This window comes from Lampris incognitus, chromosome 9, assembly GCF_029633865.1.
Source record: "Lampris incognitus isolate fLamInc1 chromosome 9, fLamInc1.hap2, whole genome shotgun sequence".
Taxonomy (NCBI): domain Eukaryota; kingdom Metazoa; phylum Chordata; class Actinopteri; order Lampriformes; family Lampridae; genus Lampris; species Lampris incognitus.
Genome location: NC_079219.1, coordinates 57,593,569 through 57,613,530, shown reverse-complemented (window position 1 = coordinate 57,613,530; position 19,962 = coordinate 57,593,569). Strand labels below are relative to the sequence as shown.

Genomic DNA, 19,962 nt, shown 5'->3' with positions numbered 1-19,962 from the left:
TCGCCGTCCTGCCGTCGTTCGCCCCGAAGCCGTGATATGAACGCCACATGACGCGCTGACGCTTATTGGTTGCTCATAGTTTATTTTAGACTCTGAAGTACATCATTTGCATCAAAAGTTCTAGCATCGAAATGGCATTTAAATTTCGGAGGCGTCATGTCGATACATTTATTATTCAGGTTTCAAGGCTCCATCTTGTTAAACCTGTCATGCACATATATGTATATATATATATATTTATTTTTTTGAATAAACAACATTTCATACGCAAGGCAGGAGGTAGAAACACAGCTCAATGCCTTAATTAGAATGTGTGCGTCTGTGTGCCTGCACCTGCATGTAGGTTAGGTGTCTATGCATGACTTTTTTTTTTTAAATCAGTTACATACATATGTCTGTATTCAGAATGTGCCTTTACTGATATCGAACCAACATCATCACTAAGTGAGCACTCCAAAAAGTTTTGACTTTGAGGTGACTGAGACACATTTTGAAAAAAACAAAAAAAAGAGAGAAGAAGAAATGAATAGACTTAAATACCCTGTATCCCCGTCGGACCCTTCGCGTGTTCCGTGTCACTGAAGTGCCACGAAACCTCAGCTAAATTTGCTTTTTAATTCCCAACGCTGCCAACACAGTGTCTGCTGCCCAACCGCTATACAAGTCCATCTGTACAATTATTCCAAGAGACCCTTAAGCGCCCTCAGAGTCGGGTCACAATTCATGTCTTTATGTCATAGGACAGAGATGCTTCAACCAGGGTCATAGATATGACTATACAGAATCTGTCCAACTTTGATGACATTACAATTCCACAGCGCAACCATCCCAAGACAAGCCAAATCAAATTAGGGTGTGGAAGCATGTCTGGGACCACCTGGACCACCAACAGTGTGTGTCTTTGACGCTGTGCCTTCTCTTCAACTACCTGCTAACACAAACACATTTCAAGTGGATATCATCAAATGTTTTGGGTGCAACAGAGAAAAAGTAAGAATCATCGTCAAAACATGCAGGTCAAGACTTGCAAACAAGTCTGTAAGTTACACAGTTGGTCGGGATCTGACGCACAAGGTTCTTGTTGCAATTTGGGAGGGGGGGGGCGCTGTTGCAAAACATGCACACATTCAAATCAAACTACAGTGTCCAAGAACCTCCAAAAGAAAATGCATTTTATAGGCTAAGCATACATGTGTGATGTGATAAACCTATGTCTATTGCCTCAGTGTACCATACATTGTGTGCCTTTCTTCAGAGGCCAATTTGAAGGTGGGCTAGGATGGTGCTAATCCGAACTGCACATTGACAAGAAAAGAACATTTGCAACTCAACTCAATAAAACTTTGTGACCATGACTTCACCGGTGAGCGTTCTACTGCATGTGGGGCCTCATCTCTGTATATCTTCAATTGCAGTAGGCAAAATATATGAGGATAGTGTGGTAGAACGGCACGTTTACCAATGGAAGACAAAGTAAGATGATCCGTGATCACTTAAACTAAGAGCTTCTCTGGATAAGTAGCAAACCATTTACAAAAGGGCCAGCAGCATATTGCAGCCCATGAGTATGTAGCATACTTCGCGTACGTGGCTGTTGTGGTTGTAAATGTTACAAGAGTCTTGTCTCCGGTCTTGAGGAAAACATGCTCTTGTAGTTTCCAGATGAGCAGAGAGGTGGAGCGGGTGGACAGTACAGTACAGTACAGCAGAAAGGATGCCGCTGATAGACCGCTCTTGAGCAATCATGGATCTGTTTTATCTCTGGTTCTGTGTGGAGACGAGCCAAATTGAGCAATAATAACCATCTAGTGACCCCTTCCTCCTGCTGCTGCCAAGGAGCGTGACCTCTGGGATGATGTTCATGGCGAGAAACAGCACCACTGAATAAGGCCAACTGAGGAGGTGGTGTCAGGACAGGGAGTTGAGAAAAGGAAAAAAGGAGGGAGATTGTTCCAACGTTTTACAGCCAGTTGTCTTCACCTGTCTTTACATACTCACCCTCACTGCAAACTTCTGCCTTCGCAACAGCTTACCCATCGCCAAATTCTCCCTCTTCCTCCAAACAGCTGTCTCCCCGACGCCACAAATGTCTCCCCTCCCCTCAACTTTTCTCAAACATCCCTCCCTCATCCTCCTCTCCTCCTCACAGTGCAGACTCTGAATAGAGAGCCCCCGATGAGCCGTGCGGGGGATGCGGCGTCACCAGTCGCCGTAGTGATGCTGAGGAGGAGGAGCTTAAATCTCCACAGCTGCGCAGGTGGATCCCGTCCGACGGAGGGGCCCGGTTGCTATGGCGCCGGTTGTGCCGGCTGTCGCTATGGGAATGGTGGTGTCCACGGTGGTGAGGGTGATGGGGATAAGGGTTGGGGTTTCCTCGGCCCGTGCCCCAAGAGTTACGCAACACCTGGAAACATTGAACAGACACAATTTGGAGCAAACAAAAGTCGGGGTGACTTGATGACTGCCAGGGTGCCGAAGAAGTCTCAGCACTTCTTCGGCACCCTGACGCAAGAACAGAAACGGATGACTCCATCTTCTTTCATTTTTTTCCTTGGAGCATACAGCAATTATGCAAAGACTCATGTAGACATGACTATTAGGGTAATCGCTTTACCACATACCCATGTAATGTACCCAATGCGCAGTAATGTAAACAAACTGACACCTGCTAACGATCTCGTTTCTTCTTTGTGTGTATTTTGTGCACCCTCGTCGTCTCAGGAACATGTCGGCGCTCACCAGGACTAAGTGTGTTACCTGCTCAAGGGGTATGAGGTTGGCGGCGTTGCCCTCAGCTCCGCCCCTTCTCTTGGGCCCTTGCCCTATATTTGCAGCATGCTCTGAGGAGGGCGCTAGGTTGCGCTTGGAGCGCTGCAAGAAGCGTGCCACCAGGCCCCGGGTCACCTGACCCCGTGTCACCTGAGAGGAAGACGAGAGATTTGGTAGAGGAAAGGGAGGAGGGGGGTAAAGCCAGCAAAGGCGTCCACTCAATTGTGAGACGACGTTTCTGTGCCGGGTATCTTTGCTAGACGAGCTTGGGACAGACCTTAAGGTCTCCCAGGGAGCGGTGGCAGTCTTTAGGTAAGCACAGTGGGGAGGCCAGGGGAGGTTTAGAGGGCATCTGCAACCCTGCTGCTGCCGCCGCCTTCATGCTGCCTTTCCTGGGCAGGGCTGCAGCAGGAGCCAGAGAGGGGCGGGGCAACAAGCAGGCCTCAGAGGACGGCCCTGGGGAAGATGGAGAGACAAAGGCAATGATATTAATATTCATCGGGACCAGGATTTGGATCCAGATGGCGTAAACATGAACTCTGCCCCCCCCCCACCACCACACACAAACACACATTTACCCTGGCCCAGGCCTGTATCCTGCCCCAACACTTGCAAACACCACTCTCACACACAGATACCTACATGCAATTCACCCTTACCCTAACTAGGGTAAACTCGCCCTCTCTCTTCCCCCCCCCCCTCTCTCTGATCCTGTAAATACGTAAAAGTAGTCTTTTTTTGGGGGGGGGTGGATTTTCTCTTCTTCTCCCTAACTGTATCTGGCCAATAACCCCACTCTTCCGAGCTGTCTGGGTCTCTGCTCCACCCCCTCTGCCGATCCGGGGAGGGCTGCAGACTACCACATGCCTCCTCCCATACATGAGGAGTCGCCAGCCGCTTCTTTTCACCCGACAGTGAGGAGTTTCACCAGGGGGACGTGGTGCATGGGAGGATCACGCTATTCCCCCCAGCTCCTCCTCCCCCCTGAACAGGTGCCCCAACCAACCACAGGAGGCGCTAGTGCAGTGACTAGGACACATACCCACATCTGGTTTCCCACCCGCAGACACGGCCAATTGTGTCTGTAGGGAAGTCCGACCAGGCCGGAGGTAACATGGGGATTCGAACCGGCGATCCCCGTGTTGGTAGGCAGCAGAACAGACCGCCGCGCCCCCCCGGATGCCCACCAGTACTAGTCTTTTTGTCTTTCATTTGCAACTTACCTTCATGTAAAGTGAAATTTTAATGTACAACATACGCTATAAAAATAGAGTTTTACCGACTGATCAATTGATTGATTAACTGATGTTTGGTTGATCTTAAAGGCACTGTGCGCTATTTTCCATAATATCCTTAAACTCCTTAGAAACAGGCCCCTCACCTGTCTCGGTGGACGTCTGAGACGCATCCTTGCTGCCCTCTGAGCCAACAAAGTCACCTTGATACAGAAAACACAGGAAGAGGATTCAGTGGGAAAAAAACACTCATCTCTTTACTGCTAATGTCATTACTGCTAATGTCATTACTGCTAATGTCAGTACTGCTAATGTCATTACTACTAATGTCAGTACTGCTAATGTCATTACTACTAATGTCAGTACTGCTAATGTCAGTACTGCTAATGTCATTACTACCAATGTCAGTACTACTAATGTCATTACTGCTAATGTCAGTACTGCTAATGTCATTACTGCTAATGTCAGTACTGCTAATGTCATTACTACTAATGTCAGTACTGCTAATTTCATTACTACTAATGTCATTACTGCTAATGTCATTACTACTAATGTCAGTACTGCTAATTTCATTACTACTAATGTCATTACTGCTAATGTCATTACTACTAATGTCATTACTGCTAATGTCAGTACTGCTAATGTCATTACTACTAATGTCATTACTGCTAATGTCATTACTACTAATGTCAGTACTGCTAATGTCATTACTACTAATGTCAGTACTACTAATGTCATTACTGCTAATGTCAGTACTGCTAATGTCATTACTGCTAATGTCAGTACTGCTAATGTCATTACTACTAATGTCAGTACTGCTAATGTCATTACTACTAATGTCAGTACTGCTAATTTCATTACTACTGTCAGTACTGTTAATGTCATTACTACTAATGTCAGTACTACTAATGTCATTACTGCTAATGTCATTACTACTGTCATTACTGCTAATGTCATTACTACTAATGTCATTACTGCTAATGTCATTACTGCTAATGTCAGTACTGCTAATGTCATTACTACTAATGTCAGTACTGCTAATGTCATTACTGCTAATGTCATTACTACTAATGTCAGTACTGCTAATGTCATTACTACTAATGTCATTACTGCTAATGTCAGTACTGCTAATGTCATTACTACTAATGCCAGTACTGCTAATGTCATTACTACTAATGTCATTACTGCTAATGTCATTACTACTAATGTCATTACTGCTAATGTCATTACTACTAATGTCAGTACTGCTAATTTAATTACTACTGTCAGTACTGCTAATGTCATTACTGCTAAAGTCATTACTACTAATGTCAGTACTGCTAATGTCATTACTACTAATGTCATTACTGCTAATGTCAGTACTACTAATGTCATTACTGCTAATGTCATTACTACTAATGTCAGTACTACTAATGTCATTACTGCTAATGTCATTACTACTAATGTCATTACTGCTAATATCATTACGACTAATGTTAGTACTGCTAATATCATTACTACTGTCAGTACTACTAATGTCATTACTACTAATGTCAGTACTGCTAATGTCATTACTACTGTCAGTACTACTAATGTCATTACTACTAATGTCATTACTGCTAATGTCATTACTGCTAATGTCAGTACTGCTAATGTCATTACTACTAATGTCATTACTGCTAATGTCATTACTGCTAATGTCAGTACTGCTAATGTCATTACTGCTAATGTCATTACTGCTAATGTCATTACTACTGTCATTACTGCTAATGTCATTACTGCTTATGTCATTACTACTAATGTCAGTACTGCTAATGTCATTACTACTAATGTCATTACTGCTAATGTCATTACTACTAATGTTAGTACTGCTAATTTAATTACTACTGTCAGTACTGCTAATGTCATTACTGCTAAAGTCATTACTACTAATGTCAGTACTGCTAATGTCATTACTACTAATGTCATTACTGCTAATGTCAGTACTACTAATGTCATTACTGCTAATGTCATTACTACTAATGTCAGTACTACTAATGTCATTACTGCTAATGTCATTACTACTAATGTCATTACTGCTAATATCATTACGACTAATGTTAGTACTGCTAATATCATTACTACTGTCAGTACTACTAATGTCATTACTACTAATGTCAGTACTGCTAATGTCATTACTACTGTCAGTACTACTAATGTCATTACTACTAATGTCAGTACTACTAATGTCATTACTACTAATGTCATTACTACCGTCAGTACCACTAATGTCATTACTACTAATGTCAGTACTGCTAATGTCATTATTACTAATGTCAGTACTACTAATGTCATTACTACTAATGTCAGTACTACTAATGTCATTACTGCTAATGTCATTACTGTCAGTACTACTAATGTCATTACTACTAATGTCAGTACTGCTAATGTCATTACTACTGTCATTACTACTGTCAGTACTACTAATGTCATTACTACTGTCAGTACTACTAATGTCATTACTACTAATGTCAGTACTGCTAATGTCATTACTACTGTCATTACTACTAATGTCATTACTACTGTCAGTACTACTAATGTCATTACTACTGTCAGTACTACTAATGTCATTACTGCTGTCAGTACTACTAATGTCATTACTGCTAATGTCATTACTACTGTCAGTACTACTAATGTCATTACTACTAATGTCAGTACTGCTAATGTCATTACTACTGTCATTACTACTAATGTCATTACTACTGTCAGTACTACTAATGTCATTACTACTGTCAGTACTACTAATGTCATTACTGCTAATGTCATTACTGCTAATGTCAGTACTACTGCAGGGGAACATTCACCAGTGTGAAAGTAAGATGAAACACGTTACTCTGTTGTGAAACTACTATTTATTTGGGGGGGGGGGTTCCCCCTTTTTTCTCCCCAATTGTATTCGGCCAATTACCCCACTCTTCTGAGCCGTCCTGGTCTCTGCTCCACCCCCTCTGCTGATCCGGGGAGGGCTACAGACTACCACATGTCTCCTCCCATACATTTGGAGTCACCAGCCGTTTCCTTTCACCTGACAGTGAGGAGTTTCACCAGGGGGACGTAGCGCGTGGGAGGATCACGCTATTCCCCCCAGTTCCCCCTCCCCCCCGAACAGATGCCCCGGCCGACCAGAGGAGGCGCTAGTGCAGCGACCAGGACACATACCCACATCCGGCTTCCCACCCGCAGACACGGCCAACTGTGTCTGTAAGGACGCCCGACCAAGCCGGAGGTAACACGGGGATTCGAACTGGCGATCCCCGTGTTGGTAGGCAACGGAGTAGACCGCTATGCTACCCGGACACCAACAGAACATTTGTTAATGTAAAGTTACTCAAAATAGTAGAAGTGTTGTTGTTGTTGTGAAAATATGACAAAAGCCCTGTCAGAAGGTCTCCTGCGGGTTGTCATTATAATTAAACCATGTCAGAACTCCAGTCGGCTTCCTTTAATAAACGACACTGTCTAATACACTGATTTGATTGGGCAGTCAATAAACCGCCATCATCGGTGTCAGTTGGCTTGTTTTCAAGTAGGTGCCTTGCAAGTTATCAATGAATCTACGAGTGTGATGAACCCAGCCTCCTGAGAACGGGCCGTGTTCAGAGCCAATGGGCGTAAACGGTTTTAACAGATCACAAGATGCTTCTGAAGCTAAAACGTTACCTTCTTCACGTTAATATTCCACAACTGAACTGAAATCATCGGATTGGATCTTTAAGTGGGAAACCTGTATCAGTAGAGGAGTTAAGGCCTGGCTCGCTGTGGGACCTGACGAGGCGTAGGAGCCCGTCACTATCCCTCCTCAGTGATCCTCCATCTTTGTCACCCCTCCCACCCCGACGCCGGAAGTACAAGGCCTGGCGGGGGAGAGGCAGACCACTGCCCTGGCCGCTCTGCTCGGTGGAGGCCGAAGAGGAGGAAGTGGGAGGCGCGGAGGAGGCCGAGAAGGACCCTTGGCGCGAGGGCGTGGAGGGGCGAACCCGGATCTCAGGGATGGAGGAACGCTGGTGTGAGCTGGCACCTCCGATCACCTCCAGCTGGGAACAGCTGCTCGCTAACATGGCCTGGCGACGCAGTACTGGAGACCTGGAAACGACGGGAGAACAAGGATGGCGGTGGGTCAAGAATTGAAATTTACGGGCGTGTGAGTGTTTGTCCTTACCTATATGTGGTGGTGGCCGTGCTGGGTGAGGAGCAGGAGTTGGACCTCTCCCCCCTGAAGAAGCGCCTGGCTCTGGGTCCTCCTGCCAGGGGACTCTCCGGGGTCTGAGATAGGGGACCACGGAAACTGACGTACTCCCCTGCCTCTCCTCTGTCCCTCCCCTCACCGCCCGTGCTGCGACTTCTCTCTCCCTGGGTCCTCATCCCGACCTCCATCAGACAGGAGTCTTCGGAGGGGGAGGAGTCATCGGGGATGTCTACGATCTCGGACATCAGCAGTGATCCACTGTCCATAGACACTGATAGAGAGAGCGAGAGAGAGAGAGAGAGAGAGAGCACCAATCCTTTCTGATGAATACCAGACTTTTTGTTTGTTTTGTTTATCTGAGCCTCAGAACAGCGATGGGACTTGACCTCTAAAGAAGACAAATGACTACAAAATGTTGAAATAATGTTTTAACTGCACAACTGACCAGTGCATAGTGTGCACAAGGTTTCATCCAAAACACTAGTTATGTGAAATTATGCTTATTATGCAATGTTTGAAATACACAAGGCCAGGGTCTCAAGATAAAAAAAAACCCTTCATATTAACTCAAAGTAAGTTTTATTTTCCCTATAGCAGTTTATTTAGTTTTATTATTTTCCTTCAGGCATCGTCAAAGGAGGCTGAATCAGTTCATCTGGAGACGACCTTTACTGACAGATATGCTTCATCACTCATGTAAGTGACCTCTTCAGTCCAAACTGACTGCAGGTGTCCCCACCCCTATAAACAATACAGCTGCATAACGACCCAAACCAACGACCGGTTTCATGTGCAAATATGGGTGTGACCATTAACTAGAGTTTCGATGGCCGTGGCCAGGACTCCACAGTCTCCACCATCCACCGGCCAGGGGCCACTCCCTTCAAGGATGAGGATGCGCACATCCTTGATAGGGAGGAACACTGGTGTGAATGGGGAATCAAAGAGGCCACCTGTGTGAAGAGGGACCGACCGTCCCTGAACCGGGGGGGGGGGGGGGCGGTGTAAGAGTACATCTGTCACCATCTCACAATGCTGTGGCTGCAATCATTCCCCAACCCTCTGTGAATAGACCCTTTTACAGTTGGTAAACAGTGATCACGTGATTTAGCATGCGCGTGCATTTTGGCAGCAAAAAAATTGATTTTATTATTTGCTATAACCTCTTATTTATGCTTCAATATAACTTCTATTTGTTATAACAGCCACTTGTGTATTTATCTGGACTAACTTTATTGCTTGCAGCCACAATCTTCACCTGTTTGCATTGAAACGGCCTTTTCCCCGATGCAATGTGGTAGAAATGAATACCTTTAATTTGCTGGACCTGTTCTGGCAACCCACAACACAACAAGATGACACTTTAAACATGTAAATATCAATCGATCAAAAATCCACTTGCACTCTGCACTGATCGGAGATGGAGAAGTTCGTCCTTTGCTGCCAAAATGAGCGCGCATACTGTGCATAACGTAGGTCATAAAAGGGTACACTTGGCCATTGTAACTCTAGTTAATGGTCACAGTAATTTGCATATGAGACTGGTCGTTGGTTTGGGTCGTTATGCCATGTATTGTCTATAAGGGTGGGGACATCTGCAGTCACTGTATTGTTTATAAGGGTGGGGGTACCTGCAGTCACTGTATTGTGTATAAGGGTGGGGGTACCTGCAGTCACTGTATTCTGTATAAGGGTGGGGGTACCTGCAGTCACTGTATTGTGTATATGGGTGGGGGTACCTGCAGTCACTGTATTGTGTATAAGGGTGGGGGTACCTGCAGTCACTGTATTGTGTATAAGGGTGGGGGTACCTGCAGTCACTGTATTGTGTATAAGGGTGGGGGTACCTGCAGTCACTGTATTATGTATAAGGGTGGGGGTACCTGCAGTCAGTTGAGAGTGAAGAGATCACTAATGCCCCTTTTCCACTACATGGTACCGGCTCGACTCGACTCGACTTGCAGAGTGCGGTTTTCCATTACCGTAACAGTACCCCTCAGTGTAGCCGGTCCACATTGATTTTGGTACCCGCTCCAGTTTTGTTGGAAACTCAACAAAGGTGGTACCAGAAAAGTGGTAACAGTTACCAATATGGCGGTACTTTCCAGTGACGGAAAACGCAAAAGTCGAGCCGAGTTGAGCCGGTACCATGCAGTGGAAAAGGGGCGTTATACGAGTGATGAAACGTATCTGTCAGTAAACTCTGTGTGATTTTCCTGCCCGGATTACGGAGCATCGAGACATTTAGCTCGGGTGTAGGTTTCACATTTTTGGTTCACGTTGAGCTCGTTTCAGAGCGCAGCTCTCAACTTATGCAACTGAGATCCTTTTTTTTAACTCTATTCTTACGCAACTGCAGTCCCACTCCTGCTTACCAGATACACTTGAACGGTTGGAAAACACTATACTATACATGTATATGTTGCGTAGAGTAGACAGGAAGTGTGATACGCTCTCTCACCTTCTCCACTGAAAGCGGTGGAGGTTGCTCTCTCGCCAGACAGCTCAGTGCCGTGGGTGTCAAACACTGTTGCCTGGATGATCGAAGGACACACAAATTAGCATCGGCAAACACACACACACACACACACACACACACACACACACACACACACACACACACACACACACACACACACACACACACGTGCGTGCTCACCTGACTGACAGCTCTCTGTCCCATCACAGCTTCATAAGGAGGAGGGCAGTCAGTGGGGTACAGCGGAACTGGACTTTCCATGGAGCCATTGTAGGTGATGCTACACATATAAATAAACAAATAAATACATACGTACATAGGCATATATTTGTATATATTTGAGATCATTCGCATATTCAGAGAAATGTATTGATATGCATATTATCTAGAATGTCGGTGTTGAGGGAGTTAATATTGTGCGAGTTTGGGTGTATGCATTCATGCGTGTGTGTGTGTGTGTGTGTCCATGAATCAAGTGCAACTGGACTTGGTATGTGTGTGTGTGTGTGTATATATATATATATATATATATATATATACACTACCGTTCAAAAGTTTGGGATCACATTGAAATGTCCATATTTTTGAAGGAAAAGCACTGTACTTTTCAATGAAGATAACTTTAAACTAGTCTTAACTTTAAAGAAATACACTCTATACATTGCTAATGTGGTAAATGACTATTCTAGCTGCAAATGTCTGGTTTTTGGTGCAATATCTACATAGGTGTATAGAGGCCCATTTCAAGCAACTATCACTCCAGTGTTCTAATGGTACAATGTGTTTGCTCATTGGCTCAGAAGGCTAATTGATGATTAGAAAACCCTTGTGCAATCATGTTCACACATCTGAAAACAGTTTAGCTCGTTACAGAAGCTACAAAACTGACCTTCCTTTGAGCAGATTGAGTATCTGGAGCATCACATTTGTGGGGTCAATTAAACGCTCAAAATGGCCAGAAAAAGAGAACTTTCATCTGAAACTCGACAGTCTATTCTTGTTCTTAGAAATGAAGGCTATTCCATGCGAGAAATTGCTAAGAAATTGAAGATTTCCTACACCGGTGTGTACTACTCCCTTCAGAGGACAGCACAAACAGGCTCTAACCAGAGTAGAAAAAGAAGTGGGAGGCCGCGTTGCACAACTGAGCAAGAAGATAAGTACATTAGAGTCTCTAGTTTGAGAAACAGACGCCTCACAGGTCCCCAACTGGCATCTTCATTAAATAGTACCCGCAAAACACCAGTGTCAACATCTACAGTGAAGAGGCGGCTGCGGGATTCTGGGCTTCAGGGCAGAGTGGCAAAGAAAAAGCCATATCTGAGACTGACCAATAAAAGAAAAAGATTAAGATGGGCAAAAGAACACAGACATTGGACAGAGGAAGACTGGAAAAAAGTGTTGTGGACGGATGAATCCAAGTTTGAGGTGTTTGGATCACAAAGAAGAACGTTTGTGAGACGCAGAACAAATGAAAAGATGCTGGAAGAATGCCTGACGCCATCTGTTAAGCATGGTGGAGGTAATGTGATGGTCTGGGGTTGCTTTGGTGCTGGTAAGGTGGGAGATTTGTACAGGGTAAAAGGGATTCTGAATAAGGAAGGCTATCACTCCATTTTGCAACGCCATGCCATACCCAGTGGACAGCGCTTGATTGGAGCCAATTTCATCCTACAACAGGACAATGACCCTAAACACACCTCCAAATTGTGCAAGAACTATTTAGAGCAGAAGCAGGCAGCTGGTATTCTATCGGTAATGGAGTGGCCAGCGCAGTCACCAGATCTGAACCCCATTGAGCTGTTGTGGGAGCAGCTTGACCGTATGGTACGCAAGAAGTGCCCATCCAACCAATCCAACTTGTGGGAGCTGCTTCTGGAAGCGTGGGGTGCAATTTCTCCAGATTACCTCAACAAATTAACAGCTAGAATGCCAAAGGTCTGCAATGCTGTAATTGCTGCAAATGGAGGATTCTTTGACGAAAGCAAAGTTTGATGTAAAAAAAATCTTATTTCAAATACAAATCATTATTTCTAACCTTGTCAATGTCTTGACTCTATTTTCTATTCATTTCACAACATATGGTGGTGAATAAGTGTGACTTTTCATGGAAAACACAAAATTGTTTGGGTGATCCCAAACTTTTGAACGGTAGTGTATATATATATATATATACCAAGTCCAGTTGCACTTGATTCAACTCCATTGGATAACCATGACCTGGATGAATGAGAACATTCACAGACCTGTGTGGGTGTGTGTGTGTGTATGTGTGTGTGTATGTGTATGTATGTATGCGTGTGTATGTGTATGTGTGTATGCGTGTGTGTGTGTATGCGTGTGTGTGTGTGCATGTGTGTGTGCGGTACCTCTGAGCGTCTGTCTCAGAGCTGCAGGTGTATTCGGGGGGGTAGTACGGGGGAGGAGGGATGGGTGGAACGAACTCCTCAAAGTCCATGATGTTGGTAAGAAACGCATCCTGAGGAGTGGTGCATTCTGGGTTGACGGAACGAGAGCGATGAGGGGCCAGCTAGACAGCGGGGACGACAAAAGACACCAAGATGACGGTGCGGAGCCAAGAAGTACACAGCTTGCTCTATCTGAAATCATTACCAGCACATTCACATGTAAACCAGGCCTCCGGGTCTGCAGAAAGTTCCATCTGTTCTACAGGGAATGTGTGTGTGTGTGTGTGTGTGTGCTCACCAGGTGCACGAGGTCCAGGGAGAATATGTGGATACTGCAGGTCACGGTGGACAGTGTGCAGATGATGGTGGAGAGGATACTCAGACCACATGCACTGAACAACAGGTCCTACAAGAGCAACATGGAGTCAGGAAGATCGGTATCATGTGACATCAGCATGGTATGGGACGACGTCCTCACTGTCAGGTGAAAAGAAGCGGCTGGCGACTCCACATGTATGGGAGGAGGCATGTGGTAGTCTGCAGCCCTCCCCGGATCAGCAGAGGGGGCGGAGCAGCGACCGGGACGGCTCGGAAGAGTGGGGTATTTGGCCGGATAGAATTGGGGAGGAAAATGGGAAGAAAAAAAAAAATCAATGTAATGATATTTGGAGTTTAATGTGTTAATGTACAGTAAACAGCAGATGTGCGTCTACGTGCAGTACAAACTCTTCCGCCTTTAACTTCTAATTGTGTAATGGTCCCCGTGTGCAGCCTACCAAGTCCAATTCCTGCTGAGGGAAAACTTGGCAGACATGAATGAATTCCGATTCTAAATCTCACTATGATGTCATGGCCAGCGAGAGCCAGAGAAGTCTCCCGGAGACCGGATCAGCATCAGCGGGTCGGAAAGCCGACAGAGAGGCCACGAGGTCTCCACCCCGGTCCCACCCACCTTGAGCTGATGTCTGACGGAGTGGCAGTCGGCGTTCAGGTAGAGCACCAGGGTCTCCTCCTCCGTGATGGAGCAGGAGTGTGTGGGGGCGCAGCACACACAGAGGCCGTTCTCCACCTACACACGTACGACAGGTGCAAAGAGACTCGGCGTAAAGCGCTGATCCGGACACGGGAAACAATTAAGTCGGTTTTTTAAATCCATCACATCTCTTATATCAAGCGTCAGTGTGTGTGTGTGTGTGTGTGTGTGTGTGTGTGTGTGTGGAGGGGGGGGTATGAACGCTGATAATGCTCATATCCCCCCCCTCCACACACACGATAAGGATTAAGTGCTTGTGTGTGTGGATGCAGATGGGCAGTGTTTGGGCAGGTGTTCCTTCATATTCATCACACCTTCGCCCATTTGAGGCGCTTCGCCCGCGTGCCTGGTGTGGAAGGGTGTCTCTGAGCGTGAGGGAGGGGAAGACGCCGGCAAAGCGTTCTGTACCTGGCAGGTGAGCATAGATTTGACCATCTGCGCGTTCTGACAGGACAGCATCGAGCCGGCCAAGCTGAGGATCACACACACTGCAGACAGCAGCATAAACAGCGACACCTGTGGAGCGACACGTTGCACAGAGGCTGGTGTCGGTGTAGGAGGAAAGCAACACTTTTCAACAGACAGAATACAACAGTGGTTAGATGGACAACCCAGCAAACCCCACCCACCCATCCACCAATCCATCCACCAATCCATCCACCCATCCATCCATTATCTGAACCGCTTATCCTGCTCTCAGGGTCGCGGGGATGCTGGAGCCTATCCCAGCAGTCACTGAGTGGCAGGTGGGGAGACACCCTGGACAGGCCGCCAGGCCATCACAAGGCCCACACACACACACACACACACACACACACACACACACACACACACACACACACACACACACACTCACACCTAGGGACAATTTAGTACGGCCGAGTCACCTGACCTCCATGTCTTTGGACTGTGGGAGGAAACCCACGCAGACATGAGGAGAACATGCAAACTCCACACAGAGGACGACCCGGGACGACCCACCAAGGCTGGACCACCCCGGGGCTCGAACCCAGAACCTTCTCGCCGTGAGGCGACCGCGCTAACCACTGCACCACCGTGCCGCCCCGGCAGACCCCACAGAGACCAAAATATACTCACCAGCAGAGTCAAGGGTCTCCTCCATGAGATGATGCCAACAATCCCTGAGGCCACTACCTGGAAATACACACACACACACACACACACACACACACACACACACACACACACATGCATAAGCACACACATAGCACGTTTTTCGGTCTTTTGGTCTCAGTAATCACTGTTAACTTACGAAGAAGCCGGCCCAGAAGGGGCAGGACTGGCGCACGCGGGCCGACGAGGTGAAGGCCATGCTGGTGAAGGAGAAGCCGAGGACCATGGCCCCCAGACCCAGGTGGCACAGCCCGAGGTACAGCAGCAGCCTGGCGCCGCTCTGCCCGCGGCCCGACATGCCCCGCCGACTGTCCGACCAGCCTCGCGAACCGGACGCAGACGCCACGCTGCTGGAGTCGGACGGCGAAGGCATGGCGGTGCGGTGCGGTGCGGTCCGGTCCGGTCCGGTGGGTTTGCGTGTGGCCGCAGAGCGGGCGGGGTGGAGCGGAAGGTCTCACGTGGGTAAATTACTCGGGGCTCATAAGAGAGAGAGTCCAGTCTGGGGGGGTTCAGCGGTGCCGAACCATGCCGGGGTGTTTGTTGGCTGGAGAAATGTCACGATTATGCAGCAGGCGGTCCAGCGGCCTCTGCGCAGTCCCCCATGGAGCCCACTGCTGTCCCGCCGGGGAGTCCACGAACTTTGTCGGGGCGAAGTGTTGCGGAGCCGGGCCTCCGCCGCACGCGGCGCTTATGACGACACGCTCGCGTTAGCAGCGGCGTACCGCGGGTCGGTTCGAGCCCACACGGCTCATACTGGCACCGAACCAGCTCGGTGGTCCATTTCCTCCTCTCTCTTCACGCCCAGCCTTCCTTGTCGACGGCCAGAACAACGGCACGGAAAGGCTAGTTGTCCCTACACTCGCATCCTCCCCCCCTCCTCCATCCTGCCTCCGTCTCCGTGCTGCCGTCCCCTCCTCTGGCCCGTGGCATTGCGGTATCCGGAGCGCCGAGCGGGCCGCAGACCTGGGAGCATCCACCCGCCGAGCGCCGCCGGGGCGTCCATGAAATCTCTCGGGGTGGGGGGTGGGGGGTTTCTTCACGCTCCCCCCAGAAACCGGTCCGGGGTCGGGGGGGAGGGAGGGAGAGGGGGGAGGAAGGAGGCCAGAAAGGTCCCGGAGACGCGCGCCTTCCCTTCGTCTCAGCTCCGCATCGCTCCGCGGCAGGGGAACAACGGCGACGAGGCCGACGCGGAAGACCGGGATCGGTTGCTCCGGGAAACGAGGAGGACCGGTCCCGAAACGCCAGGGAACCGTTTTCGCCGTGACACCTTCCTGCCCGCGTTTCAAAGCCGCACGCTATAAACAACAAAACCCCCCTCGCCTCGCAGATTCCGTCCCCCCTCCCGCTACCCCGCCTCTCGTCTTCTTCTCTCCTCTCCTCCTCCGCTCGGAGTTTTGCGGTGGTCCGCACGCACCTACACTCCCCCCCACCCCCCCGCCACGCCCCCGCCCCTTTTCTCCCCGCAGTCACGCGGGCATCCAAGTCGGCCTGCCTGCGCGCGCGCGTGCGTGTGTGTGTGTGTGGTGCGCGCGCTCGCGCGCAAGCGTCCCGGACCGCTACCTCACCGCTCCTGATCCTACGTCACGTCACCGTAACACAGACCTGCGTCCAAATCGGCATATGCGCGCTATGTCCGGTTCCGTTTGGTTCCCCCTCCGCCGTCACGTGACCCTCTCTTACGTCTTTTCCGCTGCAGAAAACAAACGAAAAACGAGACTAAAAGAGTGGAAATGATCCATACAATGATCGATACAATGGTCCATACAATGGTCCATATAATGATCATATAATGATCCATACAATGATTTATACAATGATCCATACAATGATCCATATAATGATCATATAATGATCATATAATGATCCACACAATGATCCATACAATGATCCATACAATGATCCATACAATGATCGATACAATGGTCCATACAATGGTCCATATAATGATCATATAATGATCCATACAATGATCTATACAATGATCCATACAATGGTCCATATAATGATCATATAATGATCCATACAATGATCCATATAATGATCATACAATGATCCATACAATCATCCATACAATGATCTATACAATGATCCATATAATGATCCATATAATGATCCATACAATGATCCATACAATGATCCATATAATGATCCATACAATGATCCATATAATCATCCATACAATGATCTATACAATGATCATATAATGATCCATACAATGATCCATACAATGATCTATAATGATCCATATACTGTGTTTGCAAGCCGACACCTGCACGTCGTGACAAGGCACGCAGAACGTGCGGCCCGACGCCGACATGCGGCAGTACCGTCGCGGTGCTGATGCTGAGAGGGAGGGGCGGTTGCTAAGCGACGGCCCCAGTGGATGCTGCAGTCGCTCATGAGAGAGAGAGAGACAGGGGGGGAGGGAGGGGGGGGGGATCGCTCTCCTATCCGCTGCAACTTCACGGAGGCGTCCAAAGTCACAGTCCGGTCGCGCGCCTTTAAGGACACGTGCTTCGGTGTGATCGAGACGTCGGTTGTGTCCATCGAGAAGCAGACTCACAAGGCGGACGAACCGGGAGTTGTTTTCAGAGGCGCATCTTAAAAGGTGCCTTCATGAGTCATTCATGGATTTGAGGTTAGCTGGCGTCACGGAGGAAGACGCAGAGGACGGGACGAGATGGAAACGGACGACCCGCTGTGGCGCCCCCTACCGGGAGCAGCCGAAAGCAGCAGTATCGGTTTGTGATTAGATTTTAGTAATTTATGTATGTTATGCAACCCCTGTGATGGCCTGGAGGCCTGTCCGGGGCGTCTCTCCGCCCGCCGCCCAGGGCCTGCTGCTGGGATAGGCTCCAGCATCCCCCGCGACCCCCGGGACCAGGATGAGGAGCGGTTTGGATAACGGATGGATGGACTCGGACGAGGCGGTGAGAAGTTGCAGCTTTTGACCGTGGGACCCCAACATGTTAAAACATTCACACGCAGGCTTCTCTGGTTTCTGAGTTCAGGAGTTTTTATTCAGTAAGCGGCACAACATTGAAAGTAGTTACATGTTCCTACGAGACAGCTCTGTGGCGAATAGAAAAGCAATGTTTCAGGGGTGTGAGGGGGAAGGAGGAAATACACGGCGCGGTGGACACAACAAACCGGAGGAAGGCCGCAGCAACTGCACTGATCTGAGCGATGCTGCACATCTGCACCGAGGAGAACAGGGATGCCTAAGAGGTGTTCGGAGAAAATGCAGAAAATATCCCTATGCTGTGGGAAAAAAGAACAAATCGGGACAACGTTGGGGTCAGGAATCTGTCCCGTGTGGTGTCGCCGAGGTGTCATGTTTGCGGGAAAACATGTACGAGGCACTTAAGGGGGGAAGAAAAAAAAACAAAACACAAGTCTAACTCTCAAATCAATTTAAAACACGTGAGCAACTTCCCTCTTCCTCGTCTGTCCCTTTGCTTCTGCCACCCCCTCTCCCACCTCGCCGCCCATCCTTCTCATATTGCACTTGTCTCTGCTCCTCTCGTCCACGTTCTCAGTCCCTTCATCCACAGGCTGGACCTGTTTACCGCCAGCGTCACTTGCAGCATGTCAACAACGGTCCTGGATCTTCCCAGAGAGGGATGTCTTTAGTGCAGTGTTTCCCAACCCAGTCCTTGAGGACCCCCTATCCTGCAGATCTTCATGGTAACCCTGCATAGGTAGCCCTGCTTGTACTCCCTCAACCAGTCATCTCGCAGCACTTAATTATGCAAGGTGTGCAAACTCAAGACCTTCATTGCTGATTGGTTGAATAACTACAAACAGGTACCTATTCAGGGTTACAACGAAGATCTGCAGGATAGGGGGTCCTCGAGGACCCCCTATCCTGCAGATCTTCATTGTACCAGTCATCTCGCAGCACTTAATTATGCAAGGTGTGCAAACTCAAGACATTCATTGCTGATTGGTTGAATAACTACAAACAGGTACCTATTCAGGGTTACAACGAAGATCTGCAGGATAGGGGTTCCTCAAGGACTGGGTTGGGAAACACTGCACTAGTGTGTTTCTCGGGGAAAGTTGGAAAATAGGCTTTAAGCCAACCCTGGAGAGTCCAGGTTGATCGGGGTCTGCTGCACATGTTCTGCCCCCCCAACATTCATAGTATATCTGCCACCAACCCTAAAAAGTCAAACCCGAATGGAAGCAAGGAGAAATAAACGGCTATGGAAATACGGCGGGGAGATTCGGCGACGGCGGCTGTTCGACAAACCGGGGGGCGTGTGAGGTCTCAGTAAGAGGGCCGCACACCGCCTGCGACGCTGACGTGGCGTTATGCAAAACCCTTTTGACTTCAGGCACCTGGTAAAGGGGGAACTTTCAGAAGTGAAAGTGTATCGGTGTTAGAAAAAGGGTGAGGACATGTGGGTGTGGGTACTACTGTCTGAGATAAACACCCCCGGCAACGCCGAGGGCCACCGACTTCAGCCAGACTCCAGAATAGCTAATTGTTTGGAGTTAGCATTTAGCAATGCTACAGGTCACAAATGTTCTCGGCATTACCGGTCAAATCATGACAATCTCGTTTCGGGGGGGCGTGGCGGTCTATTCTGTCGCCTAGCAACACGGGGATCGCCGGTTCGAATCCCCGTGCTACGTCCGGCTTGGTCGGGCGTCCCTGCAGACACAATCGGCCGTGTCTGCGGGCGGGGAGCCGG

General features: G+C 48.2%; 1 protein-coding gene across 1 annotated transcript; it reads right to left on the bottom strand.

Annotated features, from left to right (window-relative positions):
- Positions 1-55: 55 nt before the first annotated feature.
- On the bottom strand, positions 56-15,650 carry fam189b (family with sequence similarity 189 member B). The gene is made up of 14 exons (XM_056286450.1): positions 15,402-15,650; positions 15,227-15,283; positions 14,537-14,644; positions 14,048-14,164; positions 13,394-13,501; positions 13,057-13,217; positions 10,868-10,967; positions 10,670-10,742; positions 8,182-8,479; positions 7,747-8,105; positions 4,151-4,207; positions 3,047-3,225; positions 2,758-2,919; positions 56-2,404 (listed from the first exon to the last, which is right to left on the bottom strand). Exons 1-14 carry the CDS (start codon positions 15,633-15,635, stop codon positions 2,144-2,146), a joined length of 2,274 nt encoding a protein of 757 aa, XP_056142425.1. The 5' UTR covers positions 15,636-15,650; the 3' UTR covers positions 56-2,143.
- Positions 15,651-19,962: the final 4,312 nt, after the last annotated feature.

Coding starts and splice junctions, on each gene's coding strand:
- fam189b (XM_056286450.1), bottom strand. CDS start 15,635: ATGCCTTCGCCGTCCGACTCCAGCAGCGTGGCGTCTGCGTCCGGTTCG. Junction 8,106..8,181: donor ACGGCCACCACCACATATAG/GTAAGGACAAAC, acceptor CGTCGTTTCCAG/GTCTCCAGTACTGCGTCGCC. Junction 2,405..2,757: donor ACCTCATACCCCTTGAGCAG/GTAACACACTTA, acceptor CAATGTTTCCAG/GTGTTGCGTAACTCTTGGGG.